Source organism: Peromyscus leucopus, chromosome 12 (assembly GCF_004664715.2).
Source record: "Peromyscus leucopus breed LL Stock chromosome 12, UCI_PerLeu_2.1, whole genome shotgun sequence".
In the NCBI taxonomy this organism is placed as follows: domain Eukaryota; kingdom Metazoa; phylum Chordata; class Mammalia; order Rodentia; family Cricetidae; genus Peromyscus; species Peromyscus leucopus.
In genome coordinates, this window is record NC_051073.1 from 63,603,919 (window position 1) to 63,614,203 (window position 10,285).

The 10,285-nt window shown below is 43.4% G+C and overlaps 1 protein-coding gene across 5 annotated transcripts; it reads right to left on the reverse strand.

Moving 5' to 3' along the window:
* Nucleotides 1–1,160: 1,160 nt before the first annotated feature.
* On the reverse strand, nucleotides 1,161–10,234 carry Wdr53 (WD repeat domain 53). Of its 5 annotated transcripts, none has more exons than XM_028894113.2 (3): nucleotides 10,132–10,232; nucleotides 5,310–5,805; nucleotides 1,161–1,791 (listed from the first exon to the last, which is right to left on the reverse strand). In XM_028894113.2, the coding sequence occupies exons 2-3, from the start codon at nucleotides 5,787–5,789 to the stop codon at nucleotides 1,195–1,197; spliced, it is 1,077 nt and encodes a 358-aa protein (XP_028749946.1). In that variant the 5' UTR covers nucleotides 5,790–5,805; nucleotides 10,132–10,232; the 3' UTR covers nucleotides 1,161–1,194. The 5 variants fall into 5 exon arrangements, with proteins under 5 accessions (XP_028749946.1, XP_028749948.1, XP_028749945.1 ...); XM_028894115.2 differs by having other exon boundaries at nucleotides 10,111–10,189; XM_028894112.2 differs by having other exon boundaries at nucleotides 9,877–10,144.
* Nucleotides 10,235–10,285: the final 51 nt, after the last annotated feature.

The following is a 10,285-nucleotide window of genomic DNA, read 5'->3' on the forward strand; positions in this document are numbered from 1 at the left end:
TTACAGAGGGCTGTGAGCCACCATGTGGGTGCTGGGAACTCAGGACCTCTGGAAGAGCAGCCGGTACTCTTAACCTCTGAGCCATCTCTTCAGCCCCTAAGATCATAAACTTAAACAAGAAAAATATGGAAAAATGCTAAGTTGTAAAATCTAACAAAAATTCTTACTTTCATTGGAAAATGACAAGATATGAAAATCAGACAAGAACACAGTCAAAAGTCCCAAACTGTGTATGCGGAAAAATGAAACACTGTAAAACATCTCATACACAATTAGCAGTCAGTGAATAGTTGGTAGACAGTCAATACTCAATCTCTTCACCAAACTCTAATGTCACTTACTATATGAAATGTTATCCAGTGATCTTCTTTTGTTCAAATTGATATGATTCTACATATGACAAATAGTTTAAAGCAAGATTTTTTTTTTAACCTAAAAAATTACAAAATACAGTTCTGTCAGCAGAGCAGAGGTGGCTCATGCTTGTAATCTCAGAATCTAGAAACTCAGACAAGAGGATTGCTACAAATATAAGGTCATCCTGTGATATGTAGTGAGTTCCAGACTAGCCTGGGCTACAAATGTGAGGCTGTCTTAATAAGCAAGAAAGAGTGTGGTGGTATTGTGTTCCCCAAAATATCATGTACCTTAATAAACTTATCTGGGGTCAGAGAACAGAAAAGCCACTAGTTAGGCAGTGATAGCACACGCCTTTAATCCTAGCATTCCAGAGACAGAAATCCCTCTGGATCTCTGTGAGTTCAAGGCCACATTGGTAACAGCCAAGCATAGTGACACACGCCTTTAATCCCAGAAAGCCAACCTTTAATCCCAGAGAGTGGTGGTAGAAAGCAGAAAGATATATAAGGCGTGAGGACCAGAAACTAGCAGCATTTGGCTGGTTAAGCATGTGGCTGGTTAAGCTTCAGGTTTTCGAGCAGCACAGTTCAGCTGAGATTCATTCTGGATGAAGACACAGAAGCTTCCAGGCTGAGGAAACAAGACCAGCTGAGGATCTGGCCAGGTGAGGTTAGCTGTGGCTTGTTCTGTCTCTCTGATCTACCAGCATTGACCCCAGTAACTGGCCTGGGGTTTGATTTTATTAATAAGAACTTTTAAGATTCCTGCTACAAAAGAGACAAACAAACAACCAAAAAGACTTTATCAGAGTTCCTACAGTGCTTTTTATTGGGCCTAAAGTTCGTTTAAGGGGTACACAGACACACAGCTCGTCTGGTCAGCCACTAAGAGGCTTTGGTGTCCTTTTATCTTTGTACTCAAGAGCCAGTTCACTTTTTCTCCATGTTCAATGTCGAGTTTTGGCCCAATCCTCGCATGCCCCTCGTCATCCGCGGCTGTGGCACTGGAGTTCTCACCCTGCTTGGGGCACGCTGCTCTTTTTGCTTTCTTCCTGTGGGCATGCTTTGCAGGACTCTTCTGTTTCTTCTCTATTTCACTGCTCACATCCCATAACCTTATCTTCCCATCATTCCCTCCAGTAAGCAGCAGATAGGACTCGGGCACAAAGCACACCTGGGATACCCCCAAAGTGTGACCCTTAAATCCCAATTCTCGATCACATTTGACTCCCATCACCCTGAAGATGCGCACCTTACCATCCTCTGCACCACAGCTGAAAACATTGCCACATGTTGCTACAGAGACAGAGTGGGCTAGTGCGGGGTTTAGGAGCCGGCCGGGGGACTGGGGGCCTTCCATCTCCTCTGTTTCATCCTCTTGTAAATTCGTAATCCAGACGGGACGGGCTTTTTGAAGACTCCACAGCATCACCTTTAAACAAGGTGAAGTTACACAGTCACACAGTGTTCTAGCCACATTTCTCAACTACAGTGCTTACTGAGCTTCTAATAAAATATGACACGGTTCCTCTACCACTTTAAATGGTCAGAAGCTACTACAACCTGCCAGGGTAATGCTACTTGACACTAGACCAGACTAGAACGCAGAGGCAGAGGTCGGACTCACAAAGCCAGACCTCAAAAACTTTACTGACAAGACTCCAGGAAAGTACAATTGTTGGGCTGAGGACAGAGCTTAGTGGCAGAAGACTTACTTGCCACCTGCAAAACCCTGGATACAACCCCAGCATCGCTCCCAAATTAAAAAAAAGAACAATTAAAACAAAAATGAACAAGCCAGCCAGCACGGGGGCACTCAGGAGGCAGAGGCAGGCGGGTTTCTATGAGTTCAAGGCCAGCTTAGTCTACACAGCCAGTTCCAGACCAGCCAATGCTATCCAGTGAGACCTTGTCTCAAAAAACAAACAAAATAACAACAAAACCCCTTTTTTTGTATATTTCATATTTGATTTCCAAACAAACCCTCGGTTTGTTTCAAACCAGGTGTCACTATGTAGAACGAGCGGGCTTTGAACTAATGGTGCCCTTCCGCTGTTCGCCCAGTGCTAGGGTCATAGACATGCATCCCCACGCCTAGCCCAGGCTCTTTTACTTTAGTGAAGAGTCTTTTTGGGGATAAGCATTACTGTAAAGCCAGCAAACCTAGCATTTGGAAGGTAGAGGTGGGGACCCCCTCTGCTATACAGTGAAACTTTACCAGGTAAATTAAAATAGCAGTTATCTGGCCCCCCTTTCATAGAATATTTGAGAACGTAAGTTCTCTAGCAGCAACATGACCCTAAAATGTCTCACATAGACTTGCAGGCAAACTGCCAAATTCTTGATGTCCATTTAAAAAAAAAATTTTTTTTTTTGAGACAAGATCTCACTACATAGATCAGGCTGGGCTTGAACTCATGGATATCTGTCTGCCTCTGCCTCCAAATGCTGAGATGGCATGTGCAACCATGTCCAGCCCAGAAACATTTATTTCACTTTTATTTGTGTGTATGCATGTGTGAGTATGTGTGAATGTGCATGTGTATGTATGTGTGAATGCCAATGCCTTGGGAACCCAGAAAAGGGCATCGGGTCCCCTGTAGCTGGAGTTACAGGCAGTTGTGAGCCACTTGATATGGGTGCTGGGAAGCTAACTCAGGTCCTCTTCAAGAGCAGAGTGAACTCTTACCACTGAGCCTCTCTTCAGCCTGTCCATTTCCAATCTAACCTAAAGAGTACAGGCCACTTCTGCATATCTAAATGCCACACCTATTGGCTAATGAGCCAGTGATGAAAACTGGTACAGCCAAAGGATGAAAGAATGACTACTGTATCTGATCATTTATAACCAACAGCCATCTGGCTACACAGATACTCTTGAAAATCAGAGGAAGATCCAACCTGAGGGCAAAGAATGCAGATTTAGGAATGATATGGCCAAAAAACCTAGTTGTAGGCTATAGGGAAACTGCCCTATAAATACAGAAGGACCGTGGTGTGGTGCATGCCTTTAATCCCAGCGCTTGGAGGCAGAGGCAAGTGGATCTCTGAGTTCGAGGCCAGCCTGGTCTACAAAGCCAGTTCCATGACAGCCAGGACAACATAGAGAAACCTTGTCTTGAAAAGCAAAAACTCCTGGAATAATTCTGTATTGAATAATTCTGTATAGAATTTCTACAGAGGTACTACAGAGATTTTTGAGGGGGAGTTCTTTATTGTTTGGGGAGTATCCCAGCACACAGAGCATCAACTGATTCCACTGCCATGCCCTCCAACCTTATGGATGATACTGATTTTTCCCTGCTTTGGTCTTTTGAGACAGGGTTTCTCTGTGTAGGCTAGGCTGTCCTGGAACTTGCTCTATAGACCAGACTGGCCTTGAACTCAGACACTAGTCTGCCTCTGCCTCCCAAGGGTGCTGGGATTAAAGATGTATGCCACCACTGCCCAGCAATACTAACTTGTTGTTGTTGTATCTAGTTGTTCTTGAGACAGGATCTCTCTATTACATAGCTCTGTCTGGCCCCAATACACAGAGATCTGCCTGCTTCTGCTTCACAGGAGCTGAGATCAAAGGGGGAACCACCATGTCAAACATAAAGGATACTTTAAATACCTCTTATAACAGAGAAAAGCACGGACTTTGGAGGCAGCGACTGAAGTCTGTTTCGAGCTAGATGGTTCATTTACAATAATAATTTTACGAAAGGAACAACAGGGGCTAGAGGTAGGGCTTAGCAGTTAAGCCAACTGTTTGCTCTTCAAGAGGACTCTGGTTTAAGTCTCAGCGTCCATGTGGTCGCTCACAACTGTCTCTAACTGTAGCTCCAGGGTATCCAGTGCCCAGCTCTGGCCTGCACAGATACCAGGCACACGAGAAGTGCAGACATCATGCAGCAAACCATCCATACACAGAAAATGAAGTTACATTTAGCAGGGACAGTAATTAGGAGGCATGAGTACAATGAAGACTAATATGTGCAGAGCACTTCAAGTCCTGAGCACTCAACCCTGGTGATGAGATTTTTCTCGTGCAGGAGGAAGGACAGTTGCTATGGAAAGTTCAAGCTATCTAAAAACTCTCACATTAATCCAAGATCTGCTCCTGTGAGAATTAAAAATGAAACCCCACCAGCTTTCCCTCCATCTCTTTCCTAGTGGTCTCCTCTGAACTCCGGCTAATTTGTGATGTTGCTTCCAAAGCCCAGCACTGCAGAGAGGGCTCTGCTTCTGGTCACTCACACACATTTCAATCAACATATCTCAAATGTTAAAGTAAGAAGAGACCTTCTTACTCCCCCTCCCACCACCACACATACACTTAAACCACTCAGAGTGTCTAGAAGCTGGGTGTGGCAGCAAACGCCTTTAATCCCAGCACTCAGAGGCAGAGGCAGGTGGATCTCTGTGAGTTCGAGGCCAGCCTGGTCTACAGAGTGAGTTCCAGGACAGCCAGGGCTGTTACTCAGAGACACCCTGTCTCGAAAAACAACAACAGCAACAAAAAGGGTTTCTAGAGTGTGGATCAACTCTACATTCAGCTCCCTTTTGTTTGTTTGTTTTGTTAAGTTGACATAAAGCTACCCCTTGTTTGTTTAAGGCATTTTTTAGAATCAGTACTTGAATCCTAAGGTCAGGATGTCTTTAAGGATGGACAAAGGAAGACAAAGGACTTATGAATAAAATACAGTAGGTTCTGTCAGGCTAGCACAGAAGATGTAAGGCTATGGTTCATAATGGGGTAAGAAATGTTAGTAGAGAATAGAAAATACTCGCTGAATAATTCGATTCTAGGGGCTGGGGATACAGCTCAGTGGTAGAGTACATATTGATCATGTACCAGTCCTGAGTTCAATTCCCAGAACTGCCAAGGAAACCAACTAAATACATACTTGATTTTGTTAGCAAATCCTGCTCAGAAATTACTCGTGTTCTTTGCAAAAACATCACCTGCATATCCAGGCCGCACGACACCAGGCTCTGAGGCCTCTGAGGTCGGAAAGCCACAGCGGAACAGATGTTAGAATGTCTCTTCAGGGATCTGGTAACTTTCTTCTTTTCCAAGTCCAGGATTTTGATCGCCCCAGAGTCATCAGCAGAAGCCAACAGGCTTTCAGGTTCATTTAGTGAAAGACAATTGATTTCTTCCTCATTCACATGAAAATGGTCCACCAACCCTTTAAGAGACCTGACATCTAGTACACTGATGATTTCTCCGTGGGAGGCATAAAGCGTGGTGGGGCAGGAGTGAGAAAACAAGACGCTGGTGACGTCATTGGCCCCTTCCAACCGCACGTGGCCTAATGGAGTCCCATCTTCACCCCAAGCCACAAGATCTCCACCCTCTGCTCCTGAAGCCACCAGCCCATCTTTACTTGCATTCAGGCAGAGGATAGAAGAAGAATGTCCACCAGTCCACTTGACTGCCATGATGGCCTGTGAAACTCTGTGAAGAGGGAGAAAACCTGTGTCAGATTTTATACAACAGCTTGATGCTCTGAGACAAATAAACGACATTTCAACAGTTTTTAAAGATAGCCTAAAAACACAATTATCCCTTTGCCCTCTGAGTGGGACACTGATGCAGTGGGCCAGGTAAACTTTATTAGGGAAATGAAATCAGTAAGATACACTCACGACACAGAACAAAGCAGACGCCGCTGCTAATCCAGCTGTCGTCCTGCTCTCCTGTCCAAGGGTGATGGGAACCAGCTGCCACTTCTCCACTGCTTGCTCCTGCTCCGACCACCCAAGAGAGAGCGTGAGACCCCTCTCCTCCATTCTTATTTGGTCACCTACTCCAAGAAGACCATGCCCCATAGGGCTAGTAATCCCAACACCATTGGCTGAATGGATCGAATTCCCAAAACAGCCCTCTCCTCTCAAAAGACATTTACAGACCAAATCTACAGAACTCTAGGTAAACATAAGCTGTGTCTAGTATTTCTGCTTCTCTGGTACACATCTATCCACAGGAGAACACATATATATATATATATACATACACACACACACATATATATACATATATATAATTATAATAAATAAATAAATATAAACAATATATACCATAAATAAACACTAGCAGGTGCAAGCTTTTGCAAGTTTCCTCATCTTATTCTTTTTGGGTTTTGTTTTTTTTGGGGGGAGGGGCGGGGGAAGAGTTTGATGCAATTTTAAAGGTACTTTGGCTAATTTCTACTCCAAAGCATGAGAAGTCAGTCAATGAATAGATTTTATAGTTAAAAGAACTATTATAAGCAATACAGTTCTGATCATTTTTTCCATAATGGATCTAGTAGTAAATCTTTTCTTTAATCCCACAAGATCCAAGAACTGAGGGGGTGGGGGTGGGGGCACACAATGATACTAAATTACCAGACTAAATCACATGGCTATTCACTGATCACTTACATAATCAAAAAATAATAAAGAGCTATTAATGGGACTGTTAAAAAAAGGTTAGGAAAGCCTCAAAAATGTGTATATTCATTTGGGGCCACAGAGGTGGCTCAGTGGTTAGAGCTGGATTTGTTGCTTTTCCAGACAACTGGCTTCGTTTACCAGCACCCTGGCTCTCAATCAGTAACTCCAATTCCAGGGATCCAGTGCTTTCTTTGGATCTCTGAGGGCACCACAAATGCACACGGTACACACAAATACTTGCATACTTATGCTTATTTACTCATTCATATCAAATAAATAAAGCTAAAAATTTTTGTTAGAATAAATAAATATTCAGTGAGGCTTTTTACTGTAGCTAGTCAACAATTATCATGTATAATATTCATTTGTGATCCAACTAGGGCCTTCAAAATCATTTATTTACTTTGTCTACAAAACATACCCAAAGGCCATTATTAAAAGTGTTAAACCAGCCAGGAATGGTGGCACATACCTGTAATCCTGCACTTGGAGGCTGAGGCAGAAAGGTTTTGAGTTCTGGGCCACTCTGGGTTACATATTGAAACCCTCGAGGGAAAAAAAAAAGGTCAACCACTCAGAATGTTAGGGCAGAATGACTATGGGGAAAATGTACTTAAGAGCTACGTCAAAACAATCTAGAAGTGAGTTGTCTGTAAGCCACTGTTCTTGAGTTTGCACACTTGGACTGGACAACCTAGTAGAACTAGGTTAATGTCAATATTCTCTCACTCGTTTATCAAGTCAATACATTTGTCTTTTCCTGTGTAGTTGCTTAAAGGGTAAAGCACAGAATTTCCTCATATCCAATTATGGATTACTTTAATTAGATAATAGATCATTTCCTCTAACTCCTAATGAGATCATGGAGTGCAGAAGAACAAAGGAGGGTATGTTAAGAGCATTCTATTAAAGGGTGGAATGCCACAAGGAGCCGTTCCAAGCAGGTGGACTACATAATGACAGGGGAAAGGGGACAAGGTGTGGTTCATGAAAAGTAGGTGAAAGACTTGTAACTAGAAAACAAGAGAGTGATAAAGACAACCTTTTCTACTTTGATATTACCCTAATGTTAGTTGAGTGATAATATGCCACTAAAAGTGATCTGAATAATGGGTAAAGGGACAACAGCTGGGCAGTGGTGGCACATGCCTTTAATCCCAGCACTTGGGAGGCAGAGGCAGGTGGATCTCTCTGTGAGTTCGAGGCCAACCTGGTCTACAGAGTGAGTTCCAGCACAGCCAGGACTACACAGAGAAACTCATTCTGGGGTTAGGGGGAGGGAAGGAAAACAGAATGATATCATTAGATCCTTCAACGATTTGTCTTAAGGGAGACAAGATAAAGGCTTTCAAAGTATGTGATAAATGAATGATCTCTATTATCAGTGTTTTTCTTCAGTCATACCTTTATTTATGAATTTCTGCTATTCGAGTGCACAAGCCTCGAAGAGAGGGAGAAGCAGAAACTGACTGACTCTGTCTTATCCAGTTTGGTCCCAAATTCCTGGCTCATGTGATCTCTTACCTGAGGTTCCCAAGTAGCTAGAACTATAGTCTCTGTACCAGGGTGCCCTGTCCATGCCTTTCAATCTAATCATTCTGTATAGTTCTTTACCTCCTTTTCAGATCTACCACATTTAAAGGAAATGTAATTGTCATTCAGACACAATTTGGTTCAACATTCAGTTACCACGGAGAGAGATGGTCATTACTATAATGTGTGGGTCAACACTTTCTCATAGATTTGGGTTTTCTAAAGTTAGTCCTGACGTGGAGAAACTGGTAACAACCAAAACAACTAAAAGACTGTGGCATCAGCATTGACAAAACAGACAAGAATTTGGGTTACTTAATTTAGTGAAAGACATTCTGAGGAAGGGATTGTTAAGTAATAAGCATGTAATTATAGCAGAGTAGGGAAGTAGTTACTGCCCATTGTTTTTGACTAAAAAACAGGAAGTGAATACACATAGGTGGATCTCAGGTCGATTTCTTACTACATAAGATTGCATGACACTGGGATTGACTACTGAGTCTGTGAGCCCTATTATTATAATAATCACTTAGTAGAGCTGTCTTGAGAAGTATATAAATACCAGGTTAAAATACCTCACATAATGCATGCTCACACTGCAGTTCTTCTTTTATTTTACTTTATGTGTATGGCATGTACACCCCAGGAATGCATGAAACCAAAAGAGGGCTTGGCTCCCCTCACACTGAAGGTACAGATGGCTTTGAGGCTCCACATGGGTGCTGGGAATGAACCCAGGTCTCTGCAAGGGCAGCAAGTGCTCTTAATTACTCAGCCACCACTCCATCCCTCTATTATTCTTTTTTTCAGTGCACTTTAAATTTTGAAAACGTAGTATGACTAAATAATGCAGGATTTCTTTTCCTCCCTGGAAACTATCATTATGCCTTTATTTTATTGGGATTAAGAGATTAATGCCGGGCGGTGGTGGCGCACGCCTTTAATCCCAGCACTCGGGAGGCAGAGCCAGGCGGATCTCTGTGAGTTCGAGGCCAGCCTGGGCTACCAAGCGAGCTCCAGGAAAGGCGCAAAGCTACGCAGAGAAACCCTGTCTCAAAAAACAAAACAAAACAAAAAAAAGAGATTAAACACACACACACACACACACACACACACACACACACACACCACATTTCCTTAATCTTTTTACTAAGAGATGGATCTGAGCGCACTACATTTTGTCCAAAAAGATTGTGACACTTAGTATTCAAATGACACTTTGAGATTATCTTGTTTTTGGTTTCGTATTTACCAGAGTTGTTCAAATTTTGTCACCTTACTTTTAAGTAAGTGGAGTACTGGTGCAGATGTTCTGATGAGTCCCTACGGTCCTGTCCAGGAAAAGACTATGTCAATTGCCCAGAGTAAAAAAAAATAAATAAATAAAAGGAGTCGGGCGATGGTGTCGCACGCCTTTAGTCCTAAGCACTAGGGAGGCAGAGGCAGGCGGATCTCTGTGAGTTCGAGGCTACAGAGCTAGTTCAGGACAGCCAAGGCTACACTGAGAAATCTTGTGTCGAAAAACCAGAAATAAAGAAACAAAGAAAGTGTATCTAACCTGACCAAGACAAGAGGTCCTCAACTGCCCAAAGGTAAAGAAAATGGGTCCAATCGAAGTAAAGGTGCAGGAACTAATTATGGAGCAAAAAAGGGGAAGTGTCATACGCAAGCTGTCGATTGAGCAGGAAGCAAATGAAACAGGAAACTCCGTAGGAAGAGAGGCCAAGGACAGCCGACCGAAGGCCATTAGTTGAAAAAGAGAAAAAGAAAAACACTAGAGAGTAGACCGTACCCACTAGCAACAGCCTCATACCTGGGCTCCCCGTCCCCGGTCGGCGCCTCGTGATGACCTCACCCGCAGCCTCCAATCCCATCAAGCTTAGGGAGCGAGGCGCCTTCGCGGCGCAGTCACTTCCGGACTGAGCGGCGCGGCGAGCGAGCTGGGCGTGCGCCCTCGCTTCTTGCCC

What these genes read in the sequence shown, in the direction of transcription:
- Wdr53 (XM_028894113.2), bottom strand. Translation starts at nt 5,789, where the DNA reads ATGGCAGTCAAGTGGACTGGTGGACATTCTTCTTCTATCCTCTGCCTG. An exon ending in CGTGCGGCCTGGATATGCAG is followed by an intron (nt 1,792 to 5,309) that starts GTGATGTTTTTG and finishes CCTTGTTTAAAG; the next exon opens with GTGATGCTGTGGAGTCTTCA.